The sequence below is a fragment of the Ictalurus furcatus genome, chromosome 16 (assembly GCF_023375685.1).
Source record: "Ictalurus furcatus strain D&B chromosome 16, Billie_1.0, whole genome shotgun sequence".
NCBI lineage: Eukaryota > Metazoa > Chordata > Actinopteri > Siluriformes > Ictaluridae > Ictalurus > Ictalurus furcatus.
In genome coordinates this window covers 19636126-19650594 of record NC_071270.1, presented here as the reverse complement: position 1 = coordinate 19650594, position 14469 = coordinate 19636126, and the positions used below count along the sequence as shown (strand labels likewise).

The 14469-nt window shown below is 39.2% G+C and overlaps 2 protein-coding genes and 1 long non-coding RNA gene across 11 annotated transcripts in view; 2 read left to right on the top strand and 1 right to left on the bottom strand.

Annotated features, from left to right (window-relative positions):
* snx30 (sorting nexin family member 30) overlaps window positions 1-7585 on the bottom strand; it is a 32179-nt gene extending 24594 nt beyond the window's left edge. The window contains exon 1 of the mRNA XM_053645701.1: window positions 7149-7585. Coding sequence (XP_053501676.1) covers window positions 7149-7289 — 141 coding nt within the window. The 5' untranslated portion in view covers window positions 7290-7585. The remainder of the gene's footprint in view (window positions 1-7148) is intronic.
* A 290-nt stretch (window positions 7586-7875) lies between these two features.
* LOC128620893 (uncharacterized) lies at window positions 7876-10589 on the top strand. Its single transcript, XR_008388189.1, has 2 exons — window positions 7876-9049; window positions 9681-10589. It is a non-coding gene; the product is annotated as an uncharacterized LOC128620893 (long non-coding RNA).
* A 2491-nt stretch (window positions 10590-13080) lies between these two features.
* The window catches only part of sec31a (SEC31 homolog A, COPII coat complex component), a 31348-nt gene continuing 29959 nt past the window's right edge, over window positions 13081-14469 (top strand). For 4 of the 9 annotated variants that reach the window (XM_053645112.1, XM_053645111.1, XM_053645110.1 and 1 more), the window contains exon 1: window positions 13082-13301. The gene's annotated coding sequence lies outside the window, so the exon portion shown is untranslated. Of the gene's footprint in view, window positions 13302-14469 lie in introns of all 9 variants that reach the window. The other 5 variants (XM_053645108.1, XM_053645107.1, XM_053645105.1 and 2 more) reach the window with 5 other exon arrangements.

Sequence of the window (14469 nt, the reverse complement as noted above, 5' to 3'; positions counted from 1 at the left end):
TTATGGTTGAAAAATCTCTCTCACCGTTACCGCTCGAGATGGAGATGACCAGCCCCGCTGACGCTAAAAGGCAGAGGTTTGGGTATATTTCTGCCCATTCACTGCTTTCACTGGCTAGTAGCTGCTTTATCATTTCATTTCATTGTTGACTACAATTGTAATTTCATTCCAAATTAACCGACACAGTTATTTAGGCCTATGCATGTATGGCCATTTCCCGCTAAATGCTAACATTGGCTAAGTTACCTATGGTGCTGTGCGTCTCTCTTCCTCATCCTCACACCGTATTTTCTTTAAATTTTCTAAAAATTTGTAATTTAACCTTAGTTAAAGTTAGGAGTCTGTCTGTCTTCTAACTGCCGTAGCCCCAAAATAGCATAGTTGCCGCTTTCTCTCACAGGATTCAATGCTACGTAGCCCCGCACACGACGTGCAGACGAATATACTGTATATACTGTATATTGTATATATTGCCACGAATTAAGAATACGTCCCTCGTTTCGATTTAAAACATGGCCACGATTTACTGAAATGAGGGATGAATTCTTGATACTTGGCCACGATATTTATATTTTTTCCCCCGCATGTCATGTGTGGGTCTCCGTACTACCAACAGTTACACAATAAGGAGAAACTAAGGAGCTTTCACTGTCTTTGCTTGTAAAGTATCCACCTTGTGCGCAGATTCTGACGTAAAACCGAAGAATGTCTCTCCGTGGTTTTCTATAGCGCATTTGCGACTGTCAGGAGAAGAGACCATTCTCACAATAGCAGAGCGAACAGGCACGGAAGGGGTAGAGCGATGGGAGAGTATCCACTAGATAATTGATCGCAGATGGTGTCGTTATCTCGGACGGATTAAAAAATTTAAGAAAGGGTCGCCAAATATACTTGGGCGGTCATTAATATACCTGGGCGGGTCGCCCAAGTAAAGTCTATGTGTGGGAAGCACTGCCTTGTTATTATTTTTCAGAGACAATGTCGAGGAAATAATGATGACACAGCAAAAATTCTCAGCTCGTCTTCTAATCTACAGCTGAGGTCTTACGCCTTGCAGAATCTGCAAAATGTTTTTTTTTTTTTTTTAATGTAAGAGGGATCATAAAATCCCTAGTGTTTTATTTAGCACTGCCATGAATAATCTATTTCACATAACAGATGTTTACCTATAGTCCACAAGACACAATAATAGCTGAACTTACACAAATGAACCAGTTTAAAAGTTTACATACGCTTAATTCATAATACAGTGTGTCGTTACCTGGATGATCAACAACTGTTTTTTTTTGTTTTGTGATAGATGTTCATAAGTCCCTTGTTTGTCCTGAGCAGTTAAACTACCCGCTGTTCTTCAGAAAAATCCTCCAGGTCCTGCACATTCGTTGCTTTTCCAGCATCTTCTCCAACTTTGACCCCTTTCCAACAGCGGCTATATGATGTTGAGATCCATCTTTTCACACTGAGGACTACTGAGAGACTCGTACACAACTATTACAAAAGGTGCAAACATTCACTGATGCTCAAGAAGGCAACATGATACAGTAAGAACAGGGGGGTGTAAACTTTTGAACAGGAAGATAGGTGTAAATTGTTATTATATTGTTTAAAGATCTTACTTTTTCCATTTAGTACTGCCCTTCAGAAGCTACACTTTTACATGTATTGCAGAATACAATAACATAACAATTTGCACTGATCAGTCTGTTCAAAAGTTTACACCCCCCTGGCTCTTAATGTATCGTGTTGCCTTCTTGAGCATCAGTGAATGTTTGCACCTTGGATTAGGGTTAGGATTAAAAGAACAGTAGGCAGTTTAACTGCTCAGGACAAACAAGGGACTCATGAACAACTATACATAAAAAGGCATTGATCATCCAGGTAAAAAAAAAAAAAACAGTATTAGAATCAAGTGTATTTAAACTTTTGAACTAGTTCATCTGTTGTGAAACAGCTTATTCACAGCAGTACTGAATAAAATAAAAACAAAATGCAATTTTTATGATCCCTTTTATTTATTCTTAAATTATTAACATTTTACAGATTCCGCAAGGCGTATGTAAACTTCTGTCTGTGTCCAGATGCCATAATATCATAAATTCAGCAGTGTTTCAGACATCCACAGCAGCTCATCCACAGTCACAGGAGGAACTTGAAAGATGAATCTTCATCTTTGTTCCAAATGACACACAATCAACAACAGGCTCTAAACACAGCCAATTACATGGCCACAAGCTGAACGAACACAGGCCTGTTGTCACTGTTTATCCCAGATGTCAAAATAGCAATTTTAACTCTTGTGGTATCAACTAAATATATGGCCTCAAATCATGACTTAAAGCAATGTTACTTTTAGTATACTTGGTTTTATGCTGTGCTACGTCAGCACTCTTTTGTTTATTACTTACGAGATGATCACAGTGTGATACATCATGTGTTCATCATGTCAGATTATACAGTATAAGGAAGATCTTCTAACGATAGATAGACCTGTGCTTAAAGAAAATGACTATGTTCTAGATTTGAGTGAGCTTGAGGTAATAGGGATGTTTTTCGAGCCATTAACATGTTTATAACATGTTTATCTTACACCATCACCACTACTGTATTCATAGCTGTCCTGTGAGCTCCGCGTCATCCATCATAACGGCAGTCACATAGCTTTTCATGGATGTCTTTGGTCACAATGGCACCTACGGTGAGCACATCATATTGTTGTTCCTGAGATCATTTCTCAACTCATAACCAAATAATTTGTTTAACATGTGCGATTTTCTTCTATAACAGCAAAATCGGGCTGAAAGCAGAACAGTGTAAACCTGCCTTAATAATAATAATAATAATAATAATAATAATAATAATCATCCATAGCACTTATCCTACACAGGGTTGCAGGGTCGCCTGCAGCCTATCCCAGGAACTCGGGGCACAAAGCAAGGGACACCCTGGATGGGGTGCCAACCCCATCGTAGGGCACAACTGCACACCCATTCGGACACTACGGACAATATTCCAATCAGCCTACAATGCATGTCTTTGGACGGGGGGAGGATGACAGTTATATAAAACAGTCGAAGAATAAATGGCAAAGGATATCACATAATACAAGAAAAGATTCAATGCAGAAGTAGTGAACTGGTTCAATCTAAAGTCCATAAACCCAATGTGTCACTCATTATTTAATGGCCACTGATTTTAGAGCTCTAAACTGAGCAGCTTGAGTATAGAGGAAGACTATATTATTAGTAGCACTGGGGAGATGCAATCACTGTGTTTTGATCCTATACAGCATATACCGTATACACACACTTTATGGCTAAATATAGCCTAGTTTATGGACATCTGACCATTACAGCCATATGTGTTTTTTGAACATCCCATTCCAGATTTAGTCTACTCTTCACTATTATAATAACCTCCACTCTTCTGGGAAGGCTTTACACTGGATTTGGAGCGTGGCTATGGGGATTTTATCATTCAGACACAAGAGCATTAGTGAGGTTGGGCAATGATGTCTGGTGAGGATGCCTGGAGTGCAGACAGTGTTTCAAATTATAACAAAAGGTGTTCAGTGGGGTTGAGGTCAGGGCTCTGTGCAGGCCACTTGAGTTCTTTCACACCAACTATGGCAAACCATGTCTTCATGGAGCTCGCTTTGTGCATAGGGGCAATGTCATGCTAAACATGTTTGGGCCTCTGAGTTCAGTTTCTGGGGAAATTGTAATGATACAGCATACAAAGACATTCCATGCAATTGCATGCTTCCAACTTTGTGGCAAAAGTTTGGGAAAGCCAACATATGGGTTTGTTGGTCCATAAACCTTTGGCCATTTAGTGTATATACACACACAGATATATAAACTCGTGTCTTTTTCAGGAGACTGTATTTGAAAGGTAATTTTGTAAAATCCAAATAAGCTTTACAGATGTTTATTGGACAGGATTTAAACAATGTTTTTCATGCTTGTTCAATGAACCATAAACAATCGTTGCACATGCACCTGTAGAACAGTCCTCAAGACACGAACAGTTTACAGGCGGTAGGCGATTAAGGTCTCAGTTACAATAACTTAGGACACTAAAGAGACCTTTCTACTGACTCTGAAAAACACCAGAAGAAAGGTGTCCAGGGTTCCTGCTCACCTGCGTGAACATGCCATAGGCCTTCTGCAGGGAGGCATGAGGACTGCAGATGCGGCCAAAGAAATAAACTGCAATGTCTGTAACGTAAGACGCATAAGACAGTGCTACAGGGAGACAGGAAGGACAGCTGATCGTCCTTGCAGTGGAAAATTACATGCAACCATGTGTCCCACCAGACGTGATCGAGAACTTGCAAATGCCTTGGTGGAAGAGTGGAGTAACATCTCACAGCAAGAACTGACGACGCTGGTGCAGTCCATGAGGATGAGATGCACTATAATACTTAAAGCAGCTGGAGGCCACCAAATACTGACTGTTACTTTTAATATTGACCCCCCCCTTTGTTCAGGGACTCATTATTCCATTCCTGTTCATCATGTCTATGACACTTCTTCAGTTTATGTCTCAGTTGTTGAATGTTTTTATGTTAATACAAATATTAACACATGTTAAGACATTTGCTGGAAATAAAAGCCGTTGAATGTGAGAGGACGTTTCTTTTTTTTTTTTTTTGCTGGGTTTACATGCATACACATACTACAACCCTCCAGAACACTTGAGACACCCTGATATTAAAGTTTCTTTCTACGTTACCTGACATTAGCTTCAGATTGTCCTGTTATGTCTACTACTAACCTATACCTATAACCCTGCACAGTGATTTTCTATTTTAGTAATAATTTAATACTATACATCTCGCTGTTGAACCCAGTGATATTGTGCTCGTGATATTACATGGGAGAGCAAAAATCTAATATCGGTCATATTAGATTAAATGAAACTGTAATCAATGGCATAATAAGAATGATGTGGGAACTATTACACACACACAGCTGTAATCATGCACTACTAGGTTCATGGTGTATTTCCTCTGAATAACAAACATTAAACAGAAAAACTGTAATCCTTCCATTCATAAACCAAAAACACTAAACTTACTAAACTGTTGTCTGTCCTTCTGTGTAAACTGGACAATATGTGTTTAGTGTGTCTATTTTCAGTTCCTGTTCTCAGTGAAAAAAGGAAGACAGGGTAAATAATCCAGCATGGTCACATTCACTACACTCATGACTGTACTTAACATGCACTTTCTCGATCAATGCTTGATCACGTGTCAGTGAAACGGGCTGAAATATATCATCCTAAATGCAGATTAATTCAAAGCTGCATGAATCTAAAGCCTGCGCTAGAAAGAAATCAGCCACAGCCACGCTCCTTCATACCATTGTTATTTTTCTTAGTGGTGACGCTGTGCTCGGTTGCAACCAACGTCCAAAATCATCACCATGGTTGTGCAGATGCCAAAAATGAAACCTTCTACTGACGTCTTTTTCTCTTTGACAAATGGGGGGATTTACGCTGCTAGCCCACTTAAACCAGCTGGCTAAAAACACAGCACTGGAAACACTAACGGTGCGTCTCAATCACTAGCTCTGTCAGGGCACTGATCAGGGAGTCGGCCATTTTAAGGGCTGTCTCAATCGCAAAACCCTTCCGGTGCGCTGGAACATTTATTCCCTAAAAAAAAAATCCCACAATGCACAGAAAAAACTAGGGAGCATTGATGCTCAGTATGTTGCCTTACTGGAAATGATGCCATATTTTCTGAAGCCTCTCAGCTCGGGGAAAAATAATAATAATAATAATAATAATAATAATAATAATAATAATAAATAACGGTGGACGAACTCTCAGCCAACTTCATCTACAAACAAAAGTATCTTGTTATCGTTGTTGTAGCTCTCAAACGATTACTTACGTTAGCAATTTTTAACTTTATTTGACGTTCTATGTATGGTTTGTTTGTGTCTAACGGCTTTTAAGTGTCTAACGATTTAACAAAAATCCACCAGCCACTAGCTCCAATCCTGCTTGGACAGAAACACATGTGATTAAGCAGTCCCTCCAGGAATTTGTCAAGCAAAACGCCGCAATATTCTGAGGATCTTGCGATTTTTCTAAATTATCGCAGATTTTCCACAGATCTGGGTCAAGACGCAACATGTGACGTCATCGCAGCACACGTTCGGCCAAAGCCCTCTTCGATTCACGTGCGTCGGACATGAGTTCAGCTAAAAGGTCTCACGCGAAAGACTGTACAAAACAATTCCGCGTGATTGAGGTGTCGCCAATTCAAATAGTTTTCCGCCAAAAACAAGCACAAAAAAACCTTCTCAGATTGCATCTCAAATTTCGAAGAAAATAAAAAATCCTCAGCAAAATCGAGCATTTTTGTCCGCAACAATCACAAAAAAACTCGCATCCTGTACCGAATGGATTAAGCTGACAAATTTACATGACGTATAATGTCAGAAAGATACCGGTCCCGCCTGTTGTTGATAAATACCAATGGTGACGTTTTTACAACGCAGGAAACAGTCATCAGTGTCATGATGTCTACTGAGCCAGGGTCCTTACACCGGTGCCTGAACCGGTTTACACGATATACTGATTCACAACCTAGGGAGCTAGGCAACTGATTGAGACGCACCCTAAGACTGTATTACAAATCAGATGTTGAGTTTTAAACCCCTGAAGACTGCAGGGCTCACCGCAGGGCTCACCACAGGTTTGCATTGGGTCTACACTTGGGCTTTGAAAATCATTTGGAACACGAAAAACAAAAGCAGTCCTGCTTCCAGTCTCTTGCTTTTCGTTTTTAAGCACACAGACAAAACAAACCTGCTTATTCCAAACCTGAAGAGCAATCTGACTCTTTATGTCATGTGAGTGTAGGTTATAAGAAGAGTTATACAAACAGCTTGTTTATTAATAAACACTACTGAGAGGAGCTTTAATGTTTAGGTTCAGGATCAGTTTGTAGCAGTATTAAGTGCTTTTATAATGCTTTTATAATGCTTTTTTCCACCCAGATCAGTCAGTGAGTGAACGCATTTCAAAGCAACACACACACACACACACACACACACACACACACACACACAATCTTTCAGTCTGCTGTGTTTAAGGAGCAGAACAGGCTTCCCTGTACAGATGGAGCTGCTTACCTTGTGGCCGATGCTGCTGCTGGTGTTTGCTGCATCTGGGCTGGGTGTGAGGACGGACTCCTCGGCTGATAACGGGTGGCAGATGTCCTGGATAGATTTCTGGCCCGATGAGGGCAGAGATTTTGGGGTGCCGGCACTCATTGTGCTAGCGAAAGAGACAATGCTCCGCGAAATCACTTTATCTTTGCCCCCTCAGGTGGTTTGAAAATCTCGGAACACCGCGTAAACCCGAGCGGCAAACATCTGTCAGCTGACTGGCAACGCGCATTTCCGGAAGTTCACCACGCTCAGGCGGAAATAATATTAATGATTAAAAAAAAAAAAAAAAAAAAAAAATTAAACGCATTACGTAATGACATAATTAAACATCTCGAGGTTGTTATCTGTTAATTAAGGCTTGCTTTTCTGTTATTTTTCTCGATGTCTGCTTTACAAGCGAGAATAAACACTAGATCTGAAAATACTGTGCGATGTTTGTTTATGGTAACGTGCACGCAAGAGAAGAGTGAAGCGGACGTCAAGCGTTATCTCGGCGGTTGCCAGATTTGTACAAAAGCATCATCTGTTTTTAAGCTCACTTAATAGTAATGTTATACAGTACTTTAATTTCCCAGCGTTTTTAATTTTTGCTACATACCAAACAGAAAAATTCTATATCTATATCTGTCTTGGCTAAAGGAGGAAAGATTGCCTTATGGGTGATTTTTCTTTCAGATTTTTCTCTGTTTTTCGCCCATGGTTTCCTCTCCTGGGGGTGCGGTGGCTCAGTGGTTGTGGGTTCGAATCCCACCACCGCCTTGTGTGTGCGTGGAGTTTGCATGTTCTCCATGTGCTTTGTGGATTTTCACCGGGTACTCCGGTTTCCTCCTCCAGTCAAAAGGCATGCATTGTAGTAAGAATGGCATTCCCAAATTGTCCGAAGTGTGTGAATGTGTGTGTGATTGTGCCCTGTGACATGCTGGCCCCCTGTCCAGAGTGTCCCAAGTTCAGTAAGCAGAACAAATGAGTTTCTTCTCTTCTTCTGTTGCCTCAGATTCTAAGTCAGATTGAGGTTTCGGCCTTTCACTGGGCCATTTGAACACATTCAGGCTCTTGGATTTGAACCATTCCAGTAGTTTAAAAGTATGTTTATGCTTGTTCTCCTGTTGAAAGGTGAACTTCAAGGCACACGGTGGCTTAGTGGTTGGCATGTTCGCCTCACACCTGTGGGGTTGGGGGTTTGATTCCCACAGCAGCCCTGTGCATGTTCTCCCTGTGCTGTGGGGGTTTCCTCTGGGTACTCCAGTTTCCTTCCCCAGTCCAAAGACATGCATGGTAGGTGGATTGGCATGTCCAAAGTGTCTGTAGTGTATGAATTGGTGTGTCAATGTGCCTCCCCTGGTGTACCCTGGGCAATGTTCAGTATCATACTGCTGAGTGGAACCATGATGGTTCCACTATGAAGTGGAACCTTGACATGAACAGAAGAAGAAGGTGAACTTCCACCTGTAAAAGATTTTCCTCTAGGATTGCCCTGTATTTGGCCCATCCATCTCGCCTTTCACCACTTCCTCAGTTCCATCTGATGAAAAGCTTTTCCTACAACATCATGCTTCACTGTTTACTGTTTTACTGATTTACTCTTTTAGTGTTGGACTTTCGACAAACACAGAGCTTTGTGCCAAGGCCAAAAAGTGACACTTTAGTCTCATCAGACATGTGTGTGTGTGTTCGCGCGCTTTGTCCAGTCGAGACCATTGGGACTTTTATTTTGAAGAGAAGACGAGGTCTTTTCTGATCGCTGTAGCTGTTTTCAGATTTTCATCACGTGGGCAGGCCCCACCTCATAGACATATAAATATGGTCTCCTTTCCTGTGTTTAGTGAGGATGGTTCGTGTAATCCTTGTGTTAGTTGTTTAAGGTGAGTGTCTATAAAAGTGGGGTGTTTTTTTTTTTATACAAATATTTATTAAAACGTCTGCTTTTTCGGTGTTTTATTGAGATTTGTAACAATGTAGAGTTATTAGAGCACGTTTTACTTTGAGCAATGATGCACTTAATGTGGCCTACTAATGTTGGCCATGTTAAAAGTAATATCTGTATCTAAAATTTCAAACTAAAATTCTTTATTTTTAACCACTGTATTTCATCTAGGGATTTTATTCATGATTAGTTGCAATACACAACAAGTGAAAAATGTTGGCCACGTGGAGGAGTCGACCACGTGGTTGGGTTAATATCCTTATCTTGATAACTTTATGAAAGAAGTTCATGTTTGCTGAAACTGAAAAGTGACTGACCCAATGATTAGATTCACTACCCATCTGACCCTGTTTCTGGGAAGGATTATTTTCTGTAATATGAGGGTTCAGTCTATAAAATCACCTGGGTGTGGTTTTGTAATAACCAGAGTCTGAAGTTTTTACCCCAGATATAACCCCTCTCTCTCTCTGTCTGTCTGTCTCTGTGTGTGTTTGTTTTTTTTGTTTGTTTTCTGTATTGTGTGTTTTTTTTTTTTTTTTTTTTTTTTTTTTTTTTTTTTTTTTTTTTAGGAAGAATCTGATGGAGATGATCAAGCCTCAAGGTTTTCAGGCATCAACAGGCATTTCAAATGTTATTGTGTGGGAGTTGAACTAATTAAAACACTTTTTTGGGGGGGGGGGGTTATGTATATAACTTGGTGGTATTTGTTAGACAGGGTGTGGAAAATGTGGCTTTTGCATAAATATGTATTTTCTTGTTTTAATGTTTAACTTCTGATTAAAAAATAATCTTTTATCAAGTTAAATAAAAACTGTAAGATTCCACAGTTGGGTCTGACATTTTGTTTTAATTGAATAACTGTTTGAAATTATTCCCCTTTAAAGCAAAAGTAAAAATGGATAAATGTGAGTGGTGTTTGAGTACTACATTATAAAGGAATAGGTTATGGTCAGTGGTATGTCAATTAATGTAGTCACTGTTCACATGTAATATAAAAATATTTATCATTAGACATTGTTCATGTCTAATATTGTTAGATTGTTTTAGTTTAAATTGAATGGGGTTGAATGCACTGTGATATCACTCTTGGCCATAGACTTCACATGAAAGTATAGTAATTACAATATCTGAAACATCAGCCCAGCATAATCAATGTTTTTCTGATGCACAAATGATATCAGCTTCATTTATTTTATTTTTTTTTTTAGACAAGGTGCCATTGCAGTGTTTAATTTCTACAATCCTAGAACTACAGAAGGCCTGTCAATCAATAATGAAGTAAACATTAGCTAACTACAAGTTGGTATTTAGGGTAATGTTAACTAAGCTGTTGGTGCCAAGTTCAAGTGTTATGTACAGTACTGTGCTAAAGGCAGAGACCACCCTTTATGTTTTCAATCAAATGGTAATTCAGTACTTATTGTTAGATATTTGGTGGGAATAATGTACAGTACATTAATAAAAGTGTTTTTACTGTTGATACATCTGTTTGTGATTTCTGATAACCAATAACAGTAATGATGGGGAATGTATTTAGCAGAAAATTACAACAGCGTTCAACAGTTTAAAAAAAAAAAAAAAAAAACAGCCAGGAAATCTGTAAATATTTTATTTGTATTATTGAGTTTTAATATTGACCTGCAGAAATAAGTACTGCATGGCTGTTTGATAAAGAAGTTAATGTACTGTATATTTTCCCATCATTACTGTTTCCCAGCAGTTGATTAATAAGCACTGAATGGCCATTTGTTTGAAAACAAAAGGTTGATGTCTGACTTTTGTACAGTACTGTACATATTTCCATGTTGGACATTAGTCATCAGTGTCTTAAATCACAGCAGACATGTTCTGTTAAACTCTTGAATTGTCAACATTTATATGTGCTCTGTGGGCTAGAATCATACTCAGAATTTTGGGGATTTGGTGATATTTGTACAAAAATACTGCTTGTATGTTTGTCTCCTTCAGCCACTTGGAGGCACCAGTACACCATCTTTTATTTTGTTTACAGTGTGTGACAAGCAAACAGCACAAACACCTCATGTCTATTACTGTACAGTATTATCTTTTATAGGTCAATTATCATGTCTATATCTATTTATAAGATATAATATTGGGAAGTCAATGAATGTTAGGAATATATCATGGGAGCAATCAACAAGCTAATTAGCTAACATTAGCAATATAAGTGATATGTTAATGTTTTATGTATTTCTCAAAACAACTATGTGGTCAGTGTTCTACATTTAACCAACTAATGTGTATGTTTATTGATCTGGTGATGATGCCACAGTATATTAGACATTTTTTCGAATGTTACTACAAAATGTTGGAAAATTAACCATCATAGGCTTCTGTATAACATGGGGCTTTGTCAACCAGGGGTGTCTGTCTAAAGTGGGAATTTGTCCCTAATATGGAGATTCAACTAGAAACTTCTGCCTAACCAGGGACCTCACTGTACATCATGTGTCATGCAACAATCAAGGGCTTCTGCCCATCATGGGGCTTGGTCCAACAAGGTATTTCTGCACAACAAGGCGCTTTGTCTAGCCAGGGGCTTTTGGTCAACACGTGGCTCGGTCCAGTCAAGTGAAAGCCCATCGTGGTACTTTGTCCAGCATGGGGCTTGGTCCAACCAGGCACTTCTGCCCATCAAGGGTTTATCTATTGGCCTTTGACCAATATTGTCCAACCAGTGATTTCTGTCCAACATGGGGCTTTGTCCAACCAGTGGCTTCTGCACATCATGTGGTCTTCTCCACCCAGGGACATCTGCCCGATAAGAGGTTTTGTGCAGCCAGGGGCTTTTGAGGAACATGGGGCTTTTGTCCAACCAGGGACATCTATCTAATATGTTGCTATGTCCAACCAGGTGCATCTGCCCCATGATCATTTTTGTCCATCATTGCTTTGTTCTCATTTGTCCAGCCTATCATGGGGCTTTGCTCAGCCAATGCTTCTGCCTGACATCGGGCTTTGTCTAGCCAAGGACTTCTGTTCAACACAGTGCTTTCTCCAACCAAGGGCTTCTGCTCCATGTTGGACTTTCATATCTAATTTACATGTGATTTAATAGCTTATTTTAATAAAATATCAAAAATCTAATAACTGATGCCTAGATGAACACTTTACAGTTGGTTGTGTGACTGTACATCATTCCCTTCAAATGTTGTTGAGCTTAAAATTATGGTATATTTTGTGTATGAGCCCATGCAGTAATAAAATACATGGCAATTTATATATATATATATATATATATATATATATATATATATATATATATATATATATATATATATGATTTAATAGTTTATTTTATTAAATATCAAAAATCTGAAAGGTGTACATCATTGCTGACACCTATATGAACACTTTACAGTTGGTTCTATGTCTGTAAGTCATTCCCTTCAAATGCTATTGGAGTTAGACACGTCTTTAACAATGTCGTATGTAACTTTAGAGACCGTCCCTTAATTTCCGCATATCCGCGAATATCGAACGTCAAACCAACTTTATTCCAGTTGATAATGGGCTGTGATTTTCACTACTCTAACACAAAAAATAAATCAATCACAGACCCGAATTTGAGAACCAGTGTACTAAACCAGTGTTTTTCAAAGTGGGGGCCGCCAGGGGGCGCAGGGGGCCTCAACAATTTGGTGTGAAAAATAAATAAATACATGATTTTTCTCTTTCTCACTCTCAGACAACCACACACACACAATCAATTCCTAATCTAATGTAATGGAAAGATGCAAGATGTAATTATTAATATATATATATTTTTTTAAAAAAAGGGGGATATATTCAGAAGTCTGTATTTTTAATGTGTTTTAAAGACATCTTGCAAAAGGTCACATGTTAATGCCATTTGGGGGGCCTTGCCCTGGAAAAGTTTGGGAACCCCTGCACTAAACTACTCTCCTACAAGTTCGCGGATTTAATTTTGAACGCAGCCACCATTGCTGTGTCCACCGGAAGTTCTTGGCATTGGAGGTGGGACTTCTTGTGCCACGTTGATGGAGACCCGTGGAGACGTGGAATTCTCCTGGACCGCCGCTAACTCCGATCAGGAATCTCATACAACCAAGACAGGCAAAGCTTTAGGTTACCGAGTAAAGTTTTAAAACCATTGTTGACAGCTTGAATGAGTTTGTGCATGCTCGTGAGCAGTGCTAAGAGGGAAGGTAAGCACTTTTAGTGCGATCGGTAACCTTTTGTAGCGGCGTTAGCTTTGCGCCTCTGTGTTGCCTTGTACCCGGGTAACATTTTGTCCAACTTCTCCGAGGTTTGGTATCGCTCTATCTCGATCGGTTCTGATCTGATATTCGTGTGTCTGATCTTATCTGAAAGCGTTGATGGATATGTTGTGTACTGCTATACTGCCACACAACAGTAACTAGCTAACGTATTAAAGCTAATGTTATCCCAGTCGGATTCATCGTGATTAATTAATCACATTCTTGTCGTAAAAGTGATGAGATGTTCAGTTGCGTGTGCAGAACATTGTTCCTGATTTAAACCTGATTCCTGAGGCTGCCTAAGTTGTTTAATCATCACTCATGTACCGTAACACGAACCTTAACCAGTCCACGTCACTTCTTTCCGCTTGTCTGTACGAACACACGTTTAGGAAACAGATTTATTATTATCATTATTTTTTTTATTTTTTAAAAAAAACTTCTTGCAAATCCGCTGCAGTGGGTTAGCTTTGATTACAACACGGACAATATGAGGATTTGCTTTAAAACAAATAATCAAGGAACACATCAGTGTATACTGTGTTCCTGACTTCCTCCTCGTCCAGCCGATAGGGCTCTGTTTGAAGCCGCGCTCAGTTTCATGCTAACTATTGAGCGAATTAGCTCAAGTGACGTATATTTTGTTGCTAATGTGTCACTCAAATGCGTAATTGCGAACAAATTTAAACACCCATATTTCTAATATACAATTCAATAAAACATAAACAAATACACTTTGGAGCAAGGGTACACACTAAGCTGTGTTTTGTGTAATAACCTAGCATGTCATGCTAATCACCTAGTTGAGTGTGAGTACGTTACTAGCTAGTAACGTACCGTTAACTCTGGGGGAACAACATAAGCGAGTTTCATTGAAAATGGTCTGCTGTATACACAAATTGTGAAGTAAAATATAGCATGTGTGCTTAAATATTATGTAATATGTCTTATCTGGGCCTGTGATTAAGAGTTTAGGAGTTAGTACTGTAATTACTAATTGAATGATGTATACAAGGTATCTGAAGTTAATGGGTTATTTTGGATTTAGAGGGTTATTTGTACTTCAGAGGTATTTGAAGCCCCAGAAAAAATGTTAGTTGGTTCAATAAAGTAA